Genomic DNA, 24,289 nt, shown 5'->3' on the forward strand with positions numbered 1-24,289 from the left:
TGATAGGTGTCTATGTTGTGCACCTGAGTCATTCTGAGCTTGCTTTCCCAGGAGTTGATTCGTGCCTCAAATGTTTTTTTGAAGGGGGACAAGGACATGCTCTGTGTCATGACAATGTGGTCATCGAGCAACTGAGACACTTCATCTGGGCTCGTTAAAATGTAAGTTCCTGTGTTCTTGTAGGGCAAAACATCAATGACTACTGTGGACCACTCTTTTTCCATCTTATCCAGAGCCTGGGTGAAAAGGTATGGGAGAAAAGAGGAAGCAGCATCGGTTTTAGCTAAAAAAAATCACACACTGACAGTGTACATAGCCAAAATGAGTAGAGTCCCTAGTGCTTTAAAACAGCAGAAGCATCCCTATCTGAACTACATTTTGCAGATGATAAAAAAAAAAGACACAACATTAAAAAGATTTTTTACAAACACTATATGAAACAGTTTAAACAAGGATTCTTGTTCAGCAGCACCTGTTCAATAGAGTATTCTTTCCCAGCCACCTCGGCCACTTGAGCTATGTCATCCACGTAGTTCTGTAGGCCAAGCTCCAGGCAGTGAGACAAGGTCAAGTTGGCTTTAGGCATGACTTTAATTTGAGTGCGTTCTGAAAGCATCTCCCAGTGGCGGCTCTTCATCCCTGGGTTCCTTAGTCCCTGAATTAGAGGGACGTAAGGACGGAAGTCCTCAATCTTGCTGAGAATTAGATTTGCCACCATTTGGCAGTCTAGAGTTGTGTAAGACACCAAGAAAAGCCCATTAAAAAACAACAATGTCAGTCATATTTTGAAATGGAAGGCACAGCTTTGTGAAGTTTAAATGGTACACGTATCACCTACCAGGAATGTCGTTGAACTGTTTAATACATTTGTGGATGGTCTTGTAGGCTTCAGTGACAATGTGCTCAACCTGCTCAGGATCAATGGAAGACAGTGGGTCACAGAACCAGCTTTCACTCCAGCGCAGCCAATCAGAGGTGGTGGTCCATAAATCTCTATAAGGCTGGAAGTCTTTTACAAGCTTCTGCACACGGTCATACTGTAATAAACATTAATGCCCATAATAAATAGATACTCTTTAGTTTTTGAATTAATCACACAAAAATCCTTTAACCCGAGCCACTGTTTTACTTACATTTGTGACTGTCATGCCGAACAAGCGTTCCCTGTTGTTGTAAGTTTGGGCCATAGTTTGGCACTCCTTAAGTTGCTTGCCTGTCTGCCTGACCTTGTTGGCCATCTCATGGGCATGATCAATGTCTCCATGGCTCGCAAACCTAGCAACAATCATCTAGAAACATACAGTGACTACTTTAGAACCATGCAACATCAGTATAATTAGAAGCTCTGTCATATAGTGGACACATGCGCTGCTCTAAGTGTCTGCTTAATAAAGCAAAAAACAATTCAAATCAGTTTTATCTACGTAGCACCAATTCACAACAAGAGTTGCTCCAGGGCACTTTATTTTGTAAGGTAAAGACCCTACAAAAATACAGACAAAACTCCAGCAAACAGATGACCCCCTTTGAAGACGCTCTTGGCGACATTTGGTATAAAAAACTCAGTTTTAACAGGAAGAAACCTCCAGCTAAAAGTCTGTGAAGGTTCTCAGTCATCCAGGTCATCGTAGTCTAAGGAGCTTGGAAAGAAAAGCTAAAAGTAAAAAATATAGTCGATTGAGTTGACCTGTAGATTAGCTAAATCCTCCTCAAAGTTGCTCTGCTCAGTTAGATGGATCTTGCGGAAGCACTCCTCATCCTCCAAGTGCTGGGTGGCTACTGGTTCCATTTGGTTGATTATCTTTTGTGGCCATTCAATGGCTTTCCACCTGCACAGATAAGTCACTATAAATCTCACAAAGTCTCCTACAAGGTATCTAAAACAAATTCCCTTTTAACTAACGCTAATCATACACTTACTTTTTGTTGACATCATTGTTGGGAAGAGAGTGGAAAAATTCTTCTATGAGCTCGTAGTCTGACAAGGTCTTGGCAAGATGTTCCTGTTTGCAGATGAGAAAAAGAAGGATGGATTCATAAAGTAATTCTTAATTTAATATGTACTACAGAAACACCCACTTCACCCATTCGACCTTGTAACTCTTAAGCTGTTCTGGGATTTGTTTCATCCACTGCCTCTTTTCACTCAGTTCCTCGATGCCAAAGGGTTTCTCACGTAGCTTTCTGTTAATAATTTCACATTCTTCACATGCCTACACATAAAAAAAATAACCAAAATTTAAGAGAAAAACAAGAAAAATGTCATTTCAAGCTGAATTTAAGGATGTCTTTAAAAATAAATAAAAATGAATAAATGAATAAATAAATAGCAATTAAAGTTATTATTATTCATGTTCTCTTAGAAGAAAATATTTAGCCTTACCTGGTCAACCTGAATACGTAGCTTCAGAGCAAGGTGGTCTAGCAGTGCCGTGGCTAACTCCTTTCTCTTTTCTGAGAGAGACTTGCGTACCCCGTTAACACAAACATGAAATGGACCAACCACTAGGGAGGATGGCAAGGACTGTTCAATTATTCTCTTTTCTTTGAGATGCTGCTGCACCTCTTTTTTCAGTTCTTGGGATGTCATTTCTGCACCACAAGATCTGGTAGCCAAATGATGGGGACATGAGAGAAACAAGAAAAGCACGAGTTCATTCAGTAATAGGCCACATATCCAACAGACCCACATCTCACACTTGTGAAAAGTGGGCACGTCACTTCAAACACAGACTTACGTGAGAATGTAAGCTTGTATGTCCAAATTGTGCAGCTCTAAGTACTTCTCATACTCAGTAGCATAAGCCCTGAGAGGTATGGTTGCTTGTATTAGAACATTACGGATGTTCTCCCTCAGCTCGGTTATTTGTGGTTCCTCCAAATGCACTGACTCAAGTAAAGGCTCCCCAACCATAAATAACTTCTGCAACACAAACTGGTACAGGCACATGCAAAACTATTCAAATATCAGTGTCACTTTCAAAATTCATCATTATAAGAGTATATACCCCCCATTTCTTTGCATTTTACTTCCAAGGAGCCAGACCTTCTCCTGATTTTCCAAAGTAGTCTTGAGCAATAGTTATCCAGGCTTTCTGAAGGTCTTTCAAAGTTCTTTGGACATTAGCTGCTTTTTATTTATTCATTTATTTTTATTTTACAAATTTTAGGGTTAGTACTTATTTTCAGAGAACAATTCAAACATAAAAACGGTGCCTAACTCAAAGGCTGCAAAGGTCCACTTTTAAATTGTATCTTTAGGCATTTATTGTCACAAGTCAAATCAATGAAAAGTTGGACAAAAGAAAAAACGGTAGGCTTAAAACTCTATCTACAGCAGATAAACAGTATCTGAAAGTCATGTAATGTAGAAATAGGTAAAAATACAACAAAGATCTGACACAGGACCTGAGAAATATATCTGGTTCTTGAGTTAATCCATCTAGCTTCATCAGAAATGGTCTAAGTTGAAGGGTGGCTGTCAAGTAACCAACCTTATGGAAGGGAAACAGGGAGAAAAGGCTGAGGCATGCTGAATTATAAAAGAACTGGACTGAAAATCAGTGACAACAGGTCATGTGGAGTGAGTGTCCATCTGTAAGACACAGTGGAGACTCTGTCATGAAACGAAAGACAGTTCACATCCAAGGAGCTTTGAATGTCCTTGAAGAAGCCTGGAAAACTGATCCTGAACACTACACTCTCTTAGAATGCTTTTTCAAGAGAGTGCAGACTGTGCAGGAGAATCAAGGTGGTCATAGTAAATACTAATCTTCGAGCTCCTTAGAACTACACAAATTCTCTGTTTTTGTCTTATATACTTTAATTCCATCTATGCTTGAATGTTTCCGTCCCATTTTTCCTAGTAAAATTTGACAAAAAGAGAGACTACTTGAACCTTTTTTTCAAAGTACTATATTTTGAAGCCTCATTGCATTCTCATTTGTAAAGTATGCTGTATTACTCAGGAGATTTGATTTACCCTATTAAGCAGAGGCACACTACGTGTGCACATAATGCTGTTATCAAACAGGTTCACTGTAGATGCTGAAAAATTCTCCAAGGGGGTGCTGTAATGAACCCCACTCTCATCCAGAACCAGGTCCACCAGGAAAATAGGATTCTTCTTTGGCCTAGACATGGATAATTGTTATATTACAGACATAAATAATTATTATTTTAATCAGTTATATTTCATTCATTATTACAAAGTCCAAAAAATGGGAAAAGGAAAAGAGAAAGTTGTGCAAATGCATTTTATCGTACTTGTAGTGGCTAGTGATTAGGTCATTCCCCCAGACGAAGTCCTGAGGACACATCAGGACATTGTGGCAGGCATCCATCACGACCTTGGTCAGGCTGACCAGTGAGTTCTTCACAAGGACACGGAGGGAGTCCTGCATGTTGTAATGCACCAGATTGAGGAGTTTAGACAGCTTAGAAACCTTGTAAGTCTCCCAGCAAGTCTCGTTTATGTTGTATGTTCCCTTGCCCATATTCGCAAGGTTGTACCGGATGCTGTTGCACAGTGTGCTGGTCCAGTTATCTCTAAGAAACAGGGTTATCTGGATAAGGAAAGAGAGGTTAGATTAAGATATTTATATTGGTAAACTTGTAGAAACAAAATGAATAATCTCCCATGAGCTTATTAAATAACTACAGACGCTATCTTGTTTATATGGCTAAGATGTATGTTTTTGTTTGACTGTTCTTCAAGTCAGAACAAAAAAGGGATATGAAGACATTTAGCCAGATTTGCCGGAGCAAACTCATTTCTGGTGTAAAAACAAAGTATTGTTGAAATTTGAAAAGATCACGCAGTGGCAAAATTGCATGTTAGAGGTGAAAAGTCTGAGATTATTGCAACTAACTCTGTTGCATATGGATGTCTGGGAGTTTTTTTCTTAAGGCCCAAAACACAGAGAATATCTAAATCAAGTATGCAAACAGATTTACTAACACTTGCAACTCACTATTTATTGCTATTTGTGCCAATATTTAATACTGAATTTGAAACTTTTTTGCACTTGATAGTGAAATGAAATGTCTGTGCTTTGCAAACAGCACAACTTTTGTAAATTACCCATAAAAATGACCAAAACTATCAGCACTATTTGGGGATTGCACTCACAGGCTAATTTGCCCTATTTAGCAACCCCGGCCGGTAAACACAGGTTTTTACTTGATACTCTCTCGGTGCAACAGTACCTGAGTATGCGTCTGAGACTGGTCAAGTTCAAATTGATCCAATGGAAGTGGTTTACCCAACATCAAGTTGAACAGCCTCATGTTTTCTACTTTTTTGCACTCATGCCACATTTCAGAAAGCACACAGATCAGCTCTGGCCTAGTTTGCATGGACTTGAAAATAAATGCAGCTCGATTCGCCTCATAGGCAGAGTAAGGAACCGGAACACACCCTGTATAGATAAAACACAACAGTGTTTTGATTCTGAAGGTGTTAGCAGATGCTACATTTCCTTAATTATGACCTGAGTGACCAGTAAGTGCATAATGCAAAATATCTTACCTTGTGAGGGCACATATTCAGGGTCCTTCTGTGGCAGGGTGATATGTGAAAGGTCTTCAGGGCAGCTCATCACTACTTTGTCAAAAATCAAGCGGTTCATTGTACGGTCATAATCCAGTCTGACCTCATTCTCCAAGCCTGCAACACACGTCTCTAAACTGCACACACAATATTGCATTTATCCATCCTGTTAGTTAGTAAAAAAGCAGATCACATAGAATTAATAAGACAGGATATCACTCACTTTTTCAGCTTAAGGCCAGGAGCTGAGAGGGCACGTCGTTTGATACTCTGGAGACTATCAGTATTGAGAGATGGTGTTTTCCTAGAGATGGGCATGCAGTCCACTGAAAAGTGGTAGAAAATAAGTGCCTCTGTTTCCTCTCTGTAGCGCAGGGCAAACCAGACCCGCTCAACAAAGACACGTGGGTCTTCAGCACAGAATAACAGTCTGATCCTGGGTATCCAGTACTTACTGCCTGCTATGAAAGAGTCTGTTTCTATGCAGAAAGTGGGCGACAGATCAATGACATGGTCAGTAACAGCAGAGAGAGAGATGAAGAGACAACACTCTAGAGTTACACAAGTTTAAAAACATTGAAACCAACCAGGGGATTTACTCTCCTTATGCTCTTCACTTATATCAGGACTTCCTTTTTTGTCTGTCTGGTGGACCTTCTCTACCAGATACTGACATTTCTCCGTACAGTAATCAAGAATTCCAACTAAATGCCAGCTGTACTTCGGAGGTGGGCTCGCGCTTGCAGACTCATCTGCAAAAGAACAGAAAAGAGGGATTTAATAACACATTACTACACTTAATTCTAAATTCACTGGTGTCTGTGTTGTATTGTTGTATGGCCACTTATAAATTGCTTCTCATTACCTTTTAATGAATATCTTAAATTAATCCCAAAAAAGGATTAAAAGGAAGAAAAAGTGCCAAAAAACATGAGCACCACACATTGTTGAAATGCAGTTTACAGATAAACTATATCCTAAGTATCATTTGTAACAAACTAAACACCATTTAAAAAAACGGCTGAAGATTCATTGATTCACTGATTTTAAATTGACCTTTGCCTACATAGATCTACAGACATTAGGAGGCCAAGCTCCAACTCCAAGCGCAGCACCCAATACAGCAGCTACATGATACTTTACCATTTGCAATTTCATCATCTGTAGGTAGCAGGGCTTTTCCAGGAATAGGTTTTCGATCAGGTGATCCTTCAGCATTGCCCAAAGCAAGCCAGTCTTCTGGAGTCCGGCAGTCATATTCTTCATTGTCAAACAGCTTAATAAAAAACATGGGAAAGTTTGGTGTATATAACATTATATATAAATATGGAAAGTATTGCAATGAGAAAAAAAAAGTCTAAAAAGAGGGACTTGATTGGACAGTTGTGTAACAGGCTCACCTCCAGTGGGAGGAACAGCGAAATAGGACCGTCTGGTATGGTGTTATTTTTCAATGGTCTTGGCAATAAGAGATCAGAATCTATGCCCTTTTCTGCCAGGAGCTCTTCAACATGTAAATGTAAGTATTCCCTTCGACATCTGTTAGCAACACAGTATATAAAGACGCAGTTATTTCACAGCAGGACTTTGAGATAAAACAACTTAATGACTCTACTAAAAGCTGCTGTACAATAAAGGAAAAATGAGCATGTATTGCACACTATATGAGACGTGACCACTGAATCTGGTCTTACAGTATTCAAAATAACCATGACTACAGCAGCAGATGCCATGTGTAGTACACAAAAATAGTACACACCTCTCTATCGCTAATTTGCGGGGGATGGAGCCAGGACGGGTTTTGTAGGGTATTTGGACTTTGGGTTTATCTCCACCCGGGCAAAAGTATGGATTCCCCGAGAAGAATGAATTATGTTGTACATGTGGTACAAGGCAATCCTCAGCAGCCCATCTGGGCCGATGAGGTGGAGTCTTGGCGACTGCTTTTGAAGTAAACAGAAGTCAGATTTTACAGATAGCACAAAATGTTTTGGGATTTTTTTTCTAGGAGATTTAAAATAAAAAAAATCAATGCAACAATAAAATATCAGATGTCTAAAATGTCATACAGCACAACTCACCCTCCCGTGAGTTATGACCAAATGTCAGCATGGACTGAGGCTCTGACACCTGCTGGGCATTAGGTGCACAAACCGCATACACATAAGCAATTAGTCAAGAGTTTCTCATTAGAGCAACAACAATCAGTCATTTTAGAGGAATCAGAGAAGCCTTTACCTGGAATTTTAATGTAGAGATTGTCTCAGAGAATATTCCCCTCTGATCTCTCATAGAGCCTTTCCCCACTTTGAAGACATTGTATTTCTGGCGAGTTGAAGGCTTGGGCTCTGGAGGATCTCTGGGTGGATGAGGTACCCCGGAACCAGGAAATCCTGTGTTCTCACTCTTTCGAGCAGGATTTTTAAAAAATGTACGTGTGAGCAATGACAGCTGGGTTTAGTCACCTACTTCTTCAATGATATGATTTAACGAATACTAAATGTGTACGAAAAGTTGAAGCTTTATATGTTGCACATATAAGTTTATACACGCGTTACTAAAGTGGATAATAGTAGGCCTACAAAATGTAAAAGGGAAACTAGACATTACTTAACGCTGAATACACGACGTACGTTAAACGTATGTTAAACGTTTTGCCCGACTTCAGCTGGAGGTAGTCTTTTAACAGACAGGGTGTTAAACATACGCCGGGTGCTTAGCCTTAGCATTCAGCCTTTGTGATTGGCTTTGCTGAACACAATTAACGAGTAGCATTTGGTAATTTAACTCTGTAAGCAAAAGGGGATAAATAAATACGACATACCATATTTTTCAATTCTGTTGCAAGCTGTTACAGGTCTTTTGTGTGTCCACCACATAGCTGAAACTGAACTGTAGAGAATCTTAGTTTCTAAGTGGAAGTACTGTTAGACGCAGCAACGGTTGTCATGGGGACGAAGATGATAGTACAAGTTGGCAAATCTTTTTGAGCCATATTTGACAACTTAAGCAGTGTTTAGCCTATTATGTCAAACATACTGTGCCACTTTACGCTATTTTTTAGCACTATATTCTCTCCTGTGACACACTGCAAAAAATATTTCTCAGTATGTACTGCTGCTTCGTTTTCTTTGCGGTAGTTTTCATCATATTCAGCAAAATCTGCAAAGCTTTATGTAACTTTAGACTGGTTATCCTTTATTTCCCTATAATAAAAAGCCTTCCCTTCACATGTGTTGGGTAAAATCCAGATTTTAGAAAAGCGCATGACCCGTCGAGCCAGTCAGAATGTGGGACAATGTCTCAAGATGTGGGCCAGGGGGACAAGGAATAAAAATACTGAGTAGTTGCGATGTGAAGGTGAATTGTGACAATAATAGTACAGAATTTAAAAAATAAGCCCACTTCGCAAAAATATGCATCTTTAACCAGTGTGTTATGGATACACCAACACACCGACATCTTTCATCTAAATGAAGAAGAGTAGAAAAGCAAGAGAGATGAAGAAATTAGAGTACTGAAAGGTGAGGTTTATGGCAAAGAAAGACGTGGCAAAGGTAAGGCCTTACTGTGAGTTGTGTGTGAGGTTGGACACCGAGGAAGGAGAAGAGGATTACACTTGGTTTTTCTTGGCTAGACTGAGGGATCGAGCTGGAAAGGCTCTGCTTTTCTGGCTGCTCTTAAAGAAAAAAGACCAAAAAAGAAGCTGCTGCTTCTAGTAATAACATTGAATGTAATGTCTGTGATGATAACATAATGGAATGCAACTGGAGCACACACTCCCCTGACCCTAAATGTTCACTCTTCTCTCACGGAGTAGGAGGTCAGTGTCTCGTTGTAGCTAGGTTTGTGAGGTGATCTAAGTTACTGTACCCAGCTCCTATGAGGTACTGGTCGAGTAAAGACTTAGGCTACGTTCACACTGCAGGCGAAAGCGCATCAAATCCGATTTTTATGAGCCTATGCGACCCATATCCGATCATGGTATGACAGTGTGAACGGCACAAATCCGATATTTTCAAATCCGATCTGGGTCACTTTCGTATGTGGTACTGAATCCGATACATATCCGATGTTTTAGAAAGCGACTGCTGTTTGATGGTAATGTCGCATTAAATCCGTCTTTTACGTCACTGACACAAGACAGACGCCAATTATCAACTCCGGAGAAGCGCCCGAGAAGACATCGCGAAGGCTTCCTGGCCATCCAGTGTAGATGTCAGTGACACTGTTGGGAAGACAACGTTGGAGAAACGTGAGCATGTTATTTGTACTGTATAATCTGCAGATTCTGACAGAAATCTGCAACTTTCCTTTGAAGCACCGCTCCTCTAAAACAGCAATAAGGATAATTATTAGGTTATCTACATTATTATGTAAATAAAATAACTTAAAGCAAAAATTGGGAAACGTAAAGTCCGAAGTCTTTATATTAAGGGCCATCAGTCAAACAATACTGTTTGCTCTGGGTCTAAACAGAGCGCGTTGTGTGTGACGTCTTCTTTTGCGCATGCGGGCCACTTTGAGCGTTCACACTAGAGAGCGTTTGCTGTCGCATTTTATTTGTAGTGTGAACAAGCAGACAAAAAATCGGACTTGATCAAAAAATCGGAATTGAGCATTAACACCTGCAGTGTGAACGTAGCCTTACTGAATTGATATGGGTCCTATCGATGTTGTAATTCTGTGCCACACATATCTATCATTTAGGATGGGCTTGCTTAAATGTTTAGCTAGGAGTCTTTTTCTTCATTGTCCCAGACTGAAAAGAGCTCCAAAACGATGATCTCACACAAAAAGGACATGAAAATAAAAAACTTCCCTAAGGAGCTAAACAACCCACATCTAATGACATTATCATATCAGAGTGCTCTCAGCGCTTAAATCATCCTGACCACAGCAGTTTATTAATGATTAACACATGCCAGAGCTATTGATTACATCAGCGAGGAGATCCGGCCTATAGAGGTTCCAAAGAAACCCACACAAGAACCACAAGTCTCTGATGAGGTGGTGGTCCTCGAAACAGAGTTGCCTATCAAAGTCTGGCTGACAGTACTGTAGCCATCTTTGGAGCCAGGAGCCCGCCATGGAAATGGGACTTGATTGGACAGATGGGGCCAGCAACTCTCGATGAGTGGAACTGATTAAACTCTAAAAAGCTTTGTTACAGCCTTGATCCACCCTGTATTTCTCATTCTCTCCCAGGAGGCCTCCCTGCTAACTCCAGCAGCCTAGGAGCAGAAGACTGACAAAAGAGATCAGCTGTTAAAAGGACATGAAGATGAGTCAGTTACATAATCACCAGCAGGTATAATCTGTCCTCATCTCTGCCACCTCCCTACTACACTAACAGTGCTGTCATGTTGGGAACACTGTGCCTTTGCCAGTATACTTGCTATTTTACCCTAATGACATCAGCATGGGCTGCTAACTTTAGCTCCTCCTGTAGCCCAGATGTTGGTTAATAGGATCAAACACCACTTATTCCTCCTTCGCTGCCTCATTGTTGGGCAGTCCAGGATGGCCTTAATGGTTGCACAGATTCCCACATACCTCTTTTCTTATGGAGAAACCACAAATCCAACCACAAAAGTGGGCCCACACCCCTGTTAGAGTGTGATTTATTTATTTATTTTTCACATTTGCACACTTCAGTGGAAATATACAAAACTATGCTATACACTCCCAGGGAGCATCGTTAAATGTCCTGAGAGTATGGATAACAAATGCTCGTAAGGGATTATATATATTTGCAAATTTTTACGCTCTGGAGCTCAAACCCCTGGAAACACAGTGAGAATAATTTACACCTAGAACAAACACCCCGTTTCGAAGCCCTTTTTCTTATTTAAAGGGCATCTGATCTGGAAGATAACACCACAGTGGTCAATGAATGTCACGAGTGTCAGTTGATAAATGAAAAAGACGCACCACGAGGGCAGCAAATGTCACATTAACATGGCCGTGCTTTGTTCCTCTGCATTTTACCCGTGCAGATTTCATTTTTGACATTGCCTGCTCCTATGAGTTACTGTTGTTTAACGGTGACCTTTGCACTTGGCTATGCATTGAAGTTGCCATCATGAGTTGGATGACTCACAGGTGGACTTGGTATGCCAGTAAAAACACTTTTAATGAGTTGAAAAGGGCCTCAAAGCAACAAAGCGGCCCAGAGCCTGCAACTTATGTCCTGGGACCTGAAGCAGCTGCATTTAATTTTTCATTTTCCCCATTTCTAAGCATGACTTCTGAAGGGGGACAAAGTAAAAATACTCAAAGCTAAAAACCCATTTGGGTTTATTTAAGCACAAGCATTAAGTTTGTAACTTATCCCAAACTCCTAGAATTAGTGCTAATCACGTAACCCTGCTTCATTATGCTGCTTTCTTCATTTCGTTGTTTGCTATTTATGTCACATTTTCATGCCAAAGTATTTTTCTTTGAATTTACTGAAGCTGTTTGAAACATGTGTTTCATCTAACTGGGAGTTTAAATCTGAGCTGGAAGAACGAGAAGGCAGTGAATTGAATCCACAGCACATGTAGTGTATTATTGTTGTAGAAAACCAGTGTGTGTGTGAGTGGGTGGGCAAAGTAAAAGGTTATCAAGTGACTGTGTCAGTGCTTGCATGCATGTGTTCGTGCATATGTTCATGTGTCGGAGTGACAGTGTGTTTATGTCAGTCACAAACATAAGGAAATAGTGAGTTTCTTAGTTGATTATCGTAAACAGATATACCAAAAAAAAAAAAAAAAATCAGAGACAAAAGATTAAGTGGACAGTATTTAATGTGTACTTTCATGTGTGTATGTGTACAGTATACAGTTTCATCTATTAATAAGTCATCAACTTTCAACTGGTGCATTCCCAGCATGCTTGTTTAGAATCAGTAACGAATAGGAGGAAAGCAGAATTATTCTTAAATTTCCTTTTTTTTTTTAAGTATTTGCCAAATGCTGTCAAACAGAGCACAGATTTTTTTTAGCACAGCTTTTCCAAATATCCTTGTTTTATTTTGGATGATTAAATTATTTCACTTTTCACACAGAAACAAAAGGTGCCAGGGTTAAAGTCATCAGCACACCCAGTGCTGATCATCAGTTCTGTGTCCTTTTTGCTGGATTACAGCCTGCAGCGGTTTGCTGTAGTTTTCAGCGAGTCTCACACACGCCTCCTGAGCTCTCCTTTCTTTCTCTAAATTAAAGGCAGCATCTTTGTGGTCAAAAAACTCTTGTTTATTTAATTTGATCAAATGATGTGCTTCCAATATGCTCTCCTAAGGTTGTCCTTAGCATACTTTAGTCTGGCTTGAAGGTGTAACTTCTGCAGAATTGGAGGTCACCCATTACTGAGTTCTCTCTACGGTTCTCTGACTTGGCTAAGTCATTCATTAGTGTTTGGCAGTTGTTTTGGGATCTTAAGACACATTTCAAAACTGGCTAGAGATGAAATCTTTTGAAATCCTTTGCTTCCTACCTTTATCAGTCTTGTTCTGCACTGTGTGGCACTTTTTGAATTTCTTGATGATACTTGGAAACGCTGTGATAACTTTGTATATCCGCCTCCTGCTTTGTAGGCATCAGCAAATCTTTCTTCCCCTCAAATCTAAAGGGATTTATTTTGTTTTTAGCATGATTATTTCTTAAATGACAGCTTAAACCTTTGCTGATGTTTTTATACTGTGTGTAAATTCAAGAAAACCCTCAGTTTAAACTTGATTTGAGCATCAAAAAGTTAAAGCACATCACTGCACAGCAGCACTTTATGCTGTGGCTCAATAAAAAGGTCAGTTTTTCAGGAAGCTAATACCACTGGCTTTGGTAATATTTGTTTGTTCTTTCTGAAATAATTCTGTTATTGTGTCAAGCAGAAATGATTTCTGCTTCTAAGGAAAATAAGTATGTTTAGAAATGCTATGCTGAAAAATTCCTTACACTGATGAAAAAGTATTTGGAAAATTTTAAACAAAAACATAAAATTTCACAGGGAGGCTAATTTTCCCATTTTCTCTGTATACGGGAACAGTTCTGGATTGTTTCAATTAAGGTTACACATATGTAAGATTATCGCCATAACTCTTCTGTGAGCAAACACTCACAAATCCACCCATGAGTTCACAGATGCACACGTTATTGTTTTGGCAGTGTGCCCCTGGGCTTCCCAGAGGACATTATTTGTCATTCTGCCTCATCTGGCGTCTATCATTTTCTGGCCTGACAACTTAATCTGTGTCATTCATTCTCTCACATCAAAGAGGCACAGTGTAATCTAAACCTATGATGCTGGAACGTAAGCATGCACATCGTCTCACACACACGCAAAGTAGATGTGCAAATGAACAACAAGTTAGCAGTCTGCCTGTAAGCTGTCTGCGCTTGATTAATGTCAATGTGCGACATGAGGACTGTTACAATAAACACTAGTAAGGATGTCTCTTTGAAAGCTTTCCACACTGGTTATCATTCTCACAGTGATAACAAATTAAAGCAATGGACCGACTTGGTCCTGCAATCCTGGGGAAATACACGTCTAATCTTGCCATTATATTTGAACCATAGATCTTTCTACCACATTTCAACTGGTGTTTTCAGGCTAAAGTATTTAAAAGTTGTTGATTGCTAGTAGGATTTATTGGATGTACTGGGCTATCTATCCTATTTAGTTCATCTTGAAAAGCCTAGAAAAGAAAAGAAATTTGACTCAAAGTTAAAAAAAATGTCAACATGCCAATTAATTCTAACCCGAGTGCTTAACTCAAGCACACCATGTCTTTTACTGGTTGCCCCTGTGGCCAGTGGATAATGTCATGAAATCCTACCGTGTGTTGCCATAGCAAAATGTCCACAACAAAATGGAGATGTTTTAAATTAAGCTGGAGAAAAGAAAGTCAAATGAAAGCGCGATCATGTCGGCCTCTGGGCCCATGTGGAGTAAAGTCATGTAAGGAAGGAGCTTAATCCTCTTCATCCCTGGAGATACAAATGAGCTGACATGTAGATCACAAATAAAGCATGAAGGGAGAAGTAGATGCGGAAGTGTGGACTACATGTGCTTGACACACACATGTATGAACAGCCTGGACAAACACTAAGGATGAGAGGTAGGGGGTCCCTGTTCCTCTGACCCTGGCTCTCTAACCCCACCGGCCCCCATTAAGCCCTGTAAATGAGAGAAAGAGGAGCAATTAGAGGAGCAGTCATGGGGCAGGTAGGAGATCCCCCTGACCCTTTCAGGCTGGTATTTGACCTCTCACAGCTGGAAGCTTTGATGAAGATACATCTTGAACATTGAGAGAATGTATTTGCTTGGAAAAAGGAGTGCAGCACATGTTGGAAACAGTGGATTGGATTAAATTCTCCTTTTCTAAATTATTTTTTAAATATGTTCACACTTTACTATTCATCCTACCAACAAACAAACGAAAAACAAACAGCAGAATGATCATTTTTATTGTCAAAACATTATTTGCAAAAAATGCTGTAAAAACAAAATCTCAGATAGATGTCACTTCATCTATATCTGTTGTAAATTTCTTCCTTCACTCTTTCATCTCTCTTTCCTCTTGCTTTCCACTCTGAGAGCAGCTCGTGCCTGGCGGGCCTGTACACAATAAAGCCTGAGAGGCTGGCCTACATCACACATCTCACGGTTTCTCCTTTCGTTTTACTCCAGCAGTGCACTACATGCTAAGAATGGTTTTATGGGAGATTAGGGCAATGCCATTTATGAGGGATTTGCTGTTATCTGGTAATACTGGAGACACACAGACATGCTGTGTGTCTCCAGTATGTGTCTCCAGTCATGTTTATGACTGCTTTAGCCCGATTTACAGTCGGTTCTGCATTAACGGCACACATGCAGTTGATTTCACATCTTTTCACAGGTGTCCGTGTGGATTTGTGCGTTTGAGGAGAACGGGTAATGGATATAGCATAGAGTCAAATCATTGCTGTGGTATAGTTGGCTCTAGCACAAGTTCTTATTGCGTCTGAGTGTTATCATTTTGAAAAAGGCTTGAAAATTGTAGGTTTGAGGTAAAAGTTTGCAGCAGAGCTATAAAACATTTTAAAGAGCAACAAGCAATCACCAGTGCAAGTAAATTGCCTTTAACTGCTCATTTTGGCTTCAAGGTTCAAAACACATTGGTGGGGGTCTGCACTGTTTTAATGGCTAGAAGTATTTATTGCAACGCAATGGCTCCCAGTTTAAAATATCACACACAGTCAGGTGGGCTAGGAAAACTCTGTCAGTCATTTTGAGGGAGACAGATGACGCAGGCACAGATTTCTTCATGGATAATAACTTCCGATGAAATTTGGTGACATAGTTGACTTTGCATTAACAAATTTAAATAGATTTTTTGTCCATATTGAGTAAGCTCTCTATATTTGTATTAAAACAGAAATATATTCTTAAAATGGGCAGCACGGTGGCACGGTGGTTAGCACTGTTGCCGCACAGCAAGAAGGTCCTGAGTTCAATCCAACATCAAGCCGGGGTCTTTCTGTGTGGAGTTTGCATGTTCTCCCCGTGTTTGCGTGGGTTCCCTCCGGGTACTCCGGCTTCCTCCCACCGTCCAAAGACATGCAGCTTGTGGGGATAGGTTAATTGGCTAATCCAAATTGTCACTAGGTGTGAATGTGAGTGTGAATGGTTGTCTGTCCCTGTATGTTTGCCCTGCGACAGACTGGCGACCTGTCCAGGGTGTACCCCGCCTCTCGCCCCATGACAGCTGGGATAGGCTCCAGCGACCCTGAAAAAGGATAAGCGGAAGCGGATGGATATATTCTTAAATGTAAATAAATGATCATAAATAATGTCATCTCGAATATTCTAAATCCAGACATAAAGGACAGGAAATGCGCTTTCAAGGATTATTATTTATTGTAGAGGTAAAATGAAAATTAACTGTCTTTTTCCTGAAGGTAACAAAAATAATACATCATGGCTGGTCCATGCTAATCTTTCTAATTCCATTTTTTTTTTGACTTCACACAACCAGGCAGGCAGTCCTGCAAACACTTTCTATGTCACTGGGGACGTTTATGGAAACCAATCCAATTCTGTGCGTCTCTTCCGATTTTCCGAGCGCCCCTTTATTTGAAGTTAAGCCATAAAGCTGAGGAGACATTGTGTTTATTGTCCCAATTTGTTGTGTGTGTGCGCGCCAAGAAGAGAAAATGCATCAAGCTCAGCGAAGAACTGTACGGTATGTTTTTTAAGTACCAGAACATGTGTTTATATTCCAGTGTTAAAAAGAAAAACGTCACTGTAATCTATTCATGCAGCCGGTTTTTAAAGAAGAATTGCCCTTTTCTTGTCCTTCTCATTTTCATGAACGTTCCTTTTGTTGCCATCAAGCTGCAAATAACTGCACGAAGGAGTATCCTTGGCTCCCAGCTCGGATTTCTTCCCGCTACAGACTTCAAAGAACATTATGACTTGGAATTAATGCTACTGAAAAACAAAGGGGCAGAAGCAGATAAAGTAATTAAATAGCCCTATTAAGGTTAGTGAGGGGACCTGGTTTAGCTCGTGTGTGAGACTGACTGACACTGAAATCGCACGTCCCTTCCCTAGAGCGCACGACGCACCACAATGTGGATAAAAGATTGGCAGATTGAAGTAAAATAGGGGTGTTTTATTTGTGTGTGCGTGTGGGTCGGTGGGTGGGTGGAGGAGATCCATAAATAGAGCCCACACTCCTCTGTGCATAAATGCATGGCGCTTTGGACTTGGGCGGTGCACATAGATGTCGCATTGGATGGATATTCGTGGAAATGTTTACTTGAGTTTATTTGCATTTTAGTTGGAGCAGTAAGGAGGACATGAAAGGTCTATCACGTGCAAATTAGCAATATTTCGCTTTAAATTCGCTGCCGAAAGACTGACTTCTCATTTGGTGCACCTGAAACGCACAGTCCGCATCTGTTCGAGAAAGCCGTCCCTGACGATGAACTGAGCCTCAGACGTCTGGAAGGACATCGAGGGGGGAAAAAATTACTTACTCTTGGATTTATCTGGACACTTTGCGCATTGCGTAATTAGCCAAAGAAATGAGTTGGACTGTTAATTAGGGCACACATTATGTTGGAACCCACCTCTGCGGGGAAGCGTGTGACGCACCATGCATGTTGTAAACACAGCAGGAACGAGGACAACGCTGTCTAATATGCTCGGGACATCTCGACATCTGATGCTGGTGGCTCTCGGTTGGCTATTTTTGGTTGTGATGCGCGGCAGCGAAGCAGGTGAGGCGCATCATCCGTTTGCAGTGATGCTCTTATTTCTAAAAAAAAAAAAAAAAAAAAGCAGCGACCTTGTGCCGTCTATTTCGGGTTATGTTTTAAGTTACCGAGTTATTGTAAAGAACGTAAATTTCTATGACACTGAAGAACTCGCTGTGTTTTTAGATCTTGTCCCAAACGTAAAGCAAAAGTTACGCTCGCTCCTGATGCATTTGATAGTCCGACAGCTTTGTGTCCTTCCATTACATGTAACCCGAGTCTTAGCGCTGTCCAGTCGGGAGGGCAGGACAGGATTCTGTGACAGCACAGCGGTCAGGCAAATTAAATATTCATGGAAAACGTAATGAGCAGCACTTTGGCTTTGTCCGCAATGCCATGTGTTGGAAAATGCACTGGCAGCATGGACATCGGCAGATCAAAAGAACGATCTGTATTGCTCAGTCATGGAATAAACATTTTCCACTACTGTCTCACACTCTCACTGACTCTCATTCACCCTCTGCCTCAGTTTCTAGTTGCCTGGACCGTGCCTGTAGTCCACCCATAGGAAACCTGGCAAGTGGCAGGACCCTGTTCACCCTCTCGAACTGCTGTGGGAACAGCACATCCCAGCATCCTCTGTGTCCCCAACCTTCTGTCAGTCCTCAGGCCTGCTCTCAGGATCCTCACCCAGCTCTTCACATGACTGATGACCCTTTCTTGCATCCAGATACCTGGTGGGCATCAGGTGGAGGTAGAACCATGCGGGGGCAGCAGGATGAGATACGTTTAGACCTGGAAACGAAATTCTGTCTTACTCACTTGGTTTTGGTGTTCAAGTCACCGCGGCCTGCTGCCATGGCCATTGAACGCTCAGTGGACTTTGGAAAGACGTGGGAAGCTTTAAAGGTTTTTGCGTATAATTGCAGCTTAGAATTCGGTTTGCCTGATGACTTCAATCAGCCAGGGTCACCGTGTACATCCCGCTATACTGATGCTGCACCCTGCACGGGTGGAGAGGTAGAGGATATTTGGATATGATGCATTGTGCAAATGTTTCATTCAGTGCAGTTTAAAGCTATGTTTCTCCTTCTAGGTCATATTACGTACTCTAAACCCCAGCAGTGCTATGACACTCGACCCCTACAGTCCAGAGGCCCTCTCTCACCTGACCATCACAAATCTCCGTGTCAGACTGCTAAAATCCCAGACCTGTAGCCCAGCTCTGACCCCCCCAGGACGCTGGACAAGCTTCACATCCTCAGTCCACAGCCCCCCGTCCAGTTCAGAAAATTCTGCTTCAGCACCTTATGCTATTTATACTTTACTGGCAAGAGGCACCTGCCTGTGCCATGGACATGCTGAGTATTGTGTACCACACAACAATGGAAACAAGGAAACAGAGGACAGTAACATGGTGAGCATTTTATCCTGCATGTATGTATGCTTGTATCAAAAGGAAAAGATAAAACGCTGAAGTGAAAAAGGTACAAAAATAATTAATTACACATTCAGAATATTGGTTTAAAGAGATTAGATTAGGTCACAGTTAAAGGTCCTTTAAATTGACACTTTACATTAAGCCTTGACATATTTTATGGTTCTTTGTACAGCAGGCATCTGCAACAAAATCAAATGTTCAGTGACAGTTGCTTCTCCCCAAGACAAGAACTAACAGACTTAAAAACTCCTTTGTCCCACACGCCATCAAACTGTTTAACTCCTCTCTGGAGGGGAGAGGGAGGGGAAACAGGAGGACAAAGGAGGGGGGAACAACTAAGCTGTAGTGCCTCTTCACCTCACTGTGCAATACTTTTGTAAATAGTCAACAGTGCAATAGACCTCAATACTTGAAATGTGCAATTCACTTGTATTTTTATTTTTATTCCTATTTATTCTATTTATCCCCTTCGTATATTTTATTTATATTGTCTCTGTATTTATATATGTGTGTGTGTGTGTGTGTGTGTGTGTGTGTGTGTATGTATGTGTTGTGTGTGTGTGTGTGTGTGTGTGTGTACATATAATATTCTGTAACTGTAACTTCGGTCGTTGCTGTGCTTTTTTGGAAATCGAATTTCCCAGAGGAACCCACCCGAGGGATTAATAAAGTTCTATCTTATCTTATCTTAAGATGTGTCTTCCAGGTGTTTGGTAGGTGTCTGTGTACTCACCACACAGCTGGAGATCACTGTGACAAGTGCGCGCCGCTCTACAATGATCAACCTTGGAGGCCTGCCAATGGAAGCAGTGGGGAGGCCAACTCATGCCAGAGTAAGTGACCAACAGCAGCTTTGTACAGCTGTTACGTATGTGAGATGCTGTTTTGCTGACAAAGGAAAATAACAGAGAGGAAAGAAGATTTTGAAGCATTGGGGGGGGGGGGGGGGGGGGGGAAGATGTGAATAGTTAGAGGAGTGTGATGGAATGGTGGTGCAAACCCCAACTCCTCCTGGCCAAGATACTGGACCAAGCATTGCTCCAGATGGGAGGGTACTAACATGCATGGTTATTTGTGTGTGAGTGTGAATGACTAAGACAAGAAGCAATCGTGTTCACTTGCCTAAAAAAATTAATGCAGTCCAAACCTTTTAAATTAAATACACAGTTGAATGTCTTGGTTACTTTAATTTTAAATTGGACCATGCTAAGCGTGTTACCTGTTCACTTTCGCTCATCTCTCTCATCCTGATCGCTGTGACATCACACATCCTCACAACCAAAGAGTGTGAGTGCCATGGTCACGCAGCTACCTGCCACTTCTCTCAGCGGGCATGGCTTTCCTCTGGCAGACTCAGTGGGGGTGTGTGTGAGGACTGCCAGCACAACACAGCGGGGCGTAGATGCCATCGCTGTCGCTATGGCTACCACCGCCGCCCATCCCTGCCCCTCAGCTCCCCCCACACGTGCACACGTAAGAGTCAAAAGGCAGAGGGGTGTTTTACTGTGGCATTGGGTTGGCTGACATGTCTATAGCTGTTATTAGTAAAAGAGATTCAACATTGGGGAAGCTTACAAATGCTATAGCTCCATCTGCTGGCACTTTTCTAACTGTTTTAATTAACTTCATTAACTTTTGTCACTCAGGCTGCCGGTGTGATCCTCAGGGTTCTTTCCCTTCTCCACCTGGAAAGGAGGAACCCTGGTGCCACCCTAGGAGTGGCCAGTGCCACTGTAAATCTGGTGTAGGGGGCACAAGCTGCAGCCACTGTCTACCTGGCTACTGGGGCTTTGGAGGGGAGGGATGCAAACCTTGCACATGCCCCCACCAATGTGATCCATTCACTGGCCAGTGTCTCCACAGGTAGATATTTTTCACTTATCAGACTAAATTTAATGAATGATGAATAATTGGCAGTCATCACATGCTTTATTCCACTTTTACAGCTACACAAATAAGCAAATGTTAAATGTGCCCATTGGTGGGAAAATACCTGATTTGGATCATTTTTTGCCAACTGAAGAAGAAGCACACTTGTCTCAGGAGCTCACAGTCTCTGCTCTGCATTACACAGGTGATGTTAATCTGCATTATGATGAATAACGCTGGTTCAACAATTTTTCTCCTATATACAGAGCATAACTCTGTTTCTATACACAGGGAAGTGTAGCTGTAAAGAGAAAAAGCTGAGAAGTGCGTCTGAGCTCTGTAAGACCAAACACGATTATGGTAAGCAACAAAAGGTCCAGCCTTCACTTGATTAAAAAACATTACATACATCTACAGTTTGGTTTAAGGTTCAGAATGATCTCTCTGTTTTCTTTCTTTGTGGCCTGTTACAGTCATCAAGGCCAATGTGTTGTCTGCTCATGACAAAGGCAGCCATGCCGAAGTACACGTCAAAGTTCGCAAGGTCCTTCGATCAGGTCAGGTGGCGCTGCGCTTAGGAACCGCCAGCATCTATCCTCTGTCCTGGACCAGCCGTGGCTGCACATGCCCCATATTAAACCCAGGTAAGAAATGTTTCAAGCAAATCTTAAAAGGCATCTGCAAAACCAACTATTATCCCCCATCAATAACAATAAAGCAGGGATGTTAAACCTAGAAGACTCCAATACTTATATCAATACTAAGAATATGACTTATTGATATATAGAATCCAATTATGCTATTTGGTGATTAGACTCTGATGCCCCAATAACAGCAGAATGAAATCCCAGTAGTGATAGCCATTAGGGCAGGACGCCCAGAAGTCTAGACACTGATAGTGGTGGTGACGAAATGATGGAGGCTTGGATGAAGGGACTTGTGTGAGGCAGAGATGGCGAGGAGGTGGGTTGCACGAAGGAGTCCAGAAGGGAAAATGAAAGATTTAAAGTACACAGAGGGGAGGCTGACTGGTTTGAAGAAAGATGACTGGACTAGAGCAACGATGTCAGCATTGAGTTTCACAGCGGTTGGAAGTGGAAATGGTGTAATGAATATACAGATGTTCCTTATTATGCATAAGCTTCATAAACAATTACATGACAGATGATCTACCATTTATCACAATCTAATATAAACATTTTATAAAAATGGTTTTATTTTGGGGTTTTTTTTACATTTTTAAATAAATAAATAATTGGCCAATTAATTAACGAAAACATTCTGCTTTATAATTACCATCTGGGCAATTCAAGCCCAAACTGTCATGCTGACAGATTTCTTTCATATGTGGCCCACTGAGTTTGAGATCCCTGCAATAAAAATACTCACGTTTTAGACTGAATCCATATACAGTATCTTTATATTTTTCTCTCTCGCAGGTATGGAGTACCTGCTTGCAGGCAAAGAGGAGCGTGGAACGGGCCGTTTGCTCGTCACTATGCAGAGCGTCGTGGTTCCATGGACACCTCGTGTAGGTCTGATTGTATCAAACAGCCTGAGAAATGGATGCCGCTGATCCATATGATCTAAATATGAGGAGGAATGCAATCCAGAAGGATTCTACAAGATACTCATGAGTGAGTGACCAATTCAGATAGTGGACTGAAAATCCAGGAGTCAAACGTGTCCAGCTCGTTGAGGCTTCATAACTGAAGAGAAGCATCCAACATGTGCATAAGAGAGTGAATGGATGTTAAAGTGGTCTGACTTAAGGTGCTGTACTTGATGTTAAAGACCTAATTTGTATAAATAGTTGATTTTATTTTTGCTTGTTTTTTCCCCTTATAGTCAGATTCATTTTGGATCTGGATAGCTACTGCAAAAATACTTTGATTTGTTAAGCTAACAAATCTTCCTGTAATACTACATCTCCTTTTATTTAATTAGCAGAAAACCAAGTGTGAAATACTGCAATTAACATATAAACATCAGGCACGTCATCAGCTACACCTGCTCATATAGAACATATTTCATCAGCCAATCATGTGGCTTGGACTCTGTGAATTTAGATATGCAGATAGATATGCAGGAAGACCTGCTGCAGTTTAAGCATAGCAGAGAGGAAGGTGGTTTTAGTGACTCTGAACATGAGCCAGGTGATCTGACGTGAACCCATGGATCTATAATTCAGGGGTGTACTGTGTGGGGGGCTGAATATTGATATCTTTTAGTTCCATTTGAGCAAAATTCAAATGCCACAGCCTACTCCAGTAATGTTGTAAAGTAATGACCACCTGCACCCCCTTATCATTTCAGTTTACTCATCTTTTAATAGCTACGTTAAGCAGGCAACAAAGTTCATATAATTTTAGCCTCCTTTCATGACAATGAGCTGAAGTAAGTGCATCAGTGGCTTGCAGAGCCACCAGAGTGCAGCCAAATGTGAATGTTGCGCTTACCAACCTGCAACAACTGCGTAAAATTAGGATGTCAATAAAAAACGCAAAACTCTGGGACGCTGCCAGCACCTTGTTAAATCTGAGCATTGAAGAATGAGCACAGCCGACTGTCTAATAAATATAAATGTTTATCCTACAAGAAACTGGGACACTGCCCTCTCTCTTTAGAATGAAAGTAAAACGGAGATTGAAAATTTCAGGCAATCATTTTAATCTGGAAAAACCACGAGTGGTGACCACAGCATTCAACTGAAGACTCGTGATTGCATTAACGTGACAAAAACATTAATGCATTCACAGGTGAATGTGACAGGCCAGATAGAAAACTAACAGAAGAGATGACCAAACTAACAGTTATAGATGGAGACTCAGTAGGTTTATACATGATGCCATGTATGATGTCTCCTCCAGCTTCTGTCTTCCTCCAGCTTCTGTCTCTTGAGGGGCACCAGGCAGGGATGCCCACTCTCCCCTTCACTGTTTGCAATTTTTATTGAACCACTAGCAGCAGCAATTAGACAGAATTCAGTAATTAAGGGCATAAAATGCAAGAACGTGGAATATAAAATCAGCCTTTATGCGGATGATGTGTTACTCTTTCTCCAAAATTCACAAACCAATATCTCTGGGGTGATTGAATTGATAAACTCTTTTGCAAGAATATCAGATTACTCAATTAACTGGTCAAAATCTACAGTCCTACCGATTAATTGCTCCTTCCATAATTCCTCTTCTACAC

The 24,289-nt window shown here is 41.1% G+C and overlaps 2 protein-coding genes across 4 annotated transcripts in view; one reads left to right on the forward strand and one right to left on the reverse strand.

Moving 5' to 3' along the window:
- Positions 1–8,495, reverse strand: part of dnah1 (dynein, axonemal, heavy chain 1) — a 28,240-nt gene extending 19,745 nt beyond the window's left edge. The window contains exons 1-21 of the mRNA XM_014341169.2: positions 8,376–8,495; positions 7,790–7,957; positions 7,633–7,684; positions 7,311–7,494; positions 6,952–7,090; positions 6,695–6,827; positions 6,139–6,303; positions 5,775–6,030; positions 5,531–5,688; positions 5,209–5,420; positions 4,267–4,565; positions 3,983–4,133; positions 2,739–2,935; positions 2,384–2,606; positions 2,094–2,213; positions 1,921–2,003; positions 1,688–1,829; positions 1,134–1,289; positions 839–1,037; positions 473–726; positions 24–236 (exon numbers count right to left, since the gene is read on the reverse strand). Of these exons, the coding sequence (XP_014196655.1) occupies positions 24–236; positions 473–726; positions 839–1,037; positions 1,134–1,289; positions 1,688–1,829; positions 1,921–2,003; positions 2,094–2,213; positions 2,384–2,606; positions 2,739–2,935; positions 3,983–4,133; positions 4,267–4,565; positions 5,209–5,420; positions 5,531–5,688; positions 5,775–6,030; positions 6,139–6,303; positions 6,695–6,827; positions 6,952–7,090; positions 7,311–7,494; positions 7,633–7,684; positions 7,790–7,957; positions 8,376–8,378 (3,507 nt within the window). The 5' untranslated portion in view covers positions 8,379–8,495. The remainder of the gene's footprint in view (positions 1–23; positions 237–472; positions 727–838; positions 1,038–1,133; positions 1,290–1,687; positions 1,830–1,920; positions 2,004–2,093; positions 2,214–2,383; positions 2,607–2,738; positions 2,936–3,982; positions 4,134–4,266; positions 4,566–5,208; positions 5,421–5,530; positions 5,689–5,774; positions 6,031–6,138; positions 6,304–6,694; positions 6,828–6,951; positions 7,091–7,310; positions 7,495–7,632; positions 7,685–7,789; positions 7,958–8,375) is intronic.
- A 2,276-nt stretch (positions 8,496–10,771) lies between these two features.
- Positions 10,772–24,043, forward strand: si:dkey-202e22.2 (netrin-4). Of its 3 annotated transcripts, none has more exons than XM_042215003.1 (10): positions 10,772–10,862; positions 18,311–18,801; positions 18,878–19,198; positions 19,929–20,055; positions 20,507–20,695; positions 20,869–21,085; positions 21,169–21,296; positions 21,383–21,451; positions 21,565–21,735; positions 22,531–24,043. In XM_042215003.1, the coding sequence occupies exons 2-10, from the start codon at positions 18,484–18,486 to the stop codon at positions 22,665–22,667; spliced, it is 1,677 nt and encodes a 558-aa protein (XP_042070937.1). In that variant the 5' UTR covers positions 10,772–10,862; positions 18,311–18,483; the 3' UTR covers positions 22,668–24,043. The 3 variants fall into 3 exon arrangements, with proteins under 3 accessions (XP_042070937.1, XP_042070932.1, XP_042070927.1); XM_042214993.1 differs by lacking the exon at positions 10,772–10,862 and adding an exon at positions 16,792–17,805; XM_042214998.1 differs by lacking the exons at positions 10,772–10,862; positions 20,507–20,695 and adding an exon at positions 16,791–17,805.
- Positions 24,044–24,289: the final 246 nt, after the last annotated feature.

The sequence above is a fragment of the Haplochromis burtoni genome, unplaced genomic scaffold (genome assembly GCF_018398535.1).
Source record: "Haplochromis burtoni strain Fernald_Lab_line unplaced genomic scaffold, NCSU_Asbu1 Contig_12, whole genome shotgun sequence".
NCBI lineage: Eukaryota > Metazoa > Chordata > Actinopteri > Cichliformes > Cichlidae > Haplochromis > Haplochromis burtoni.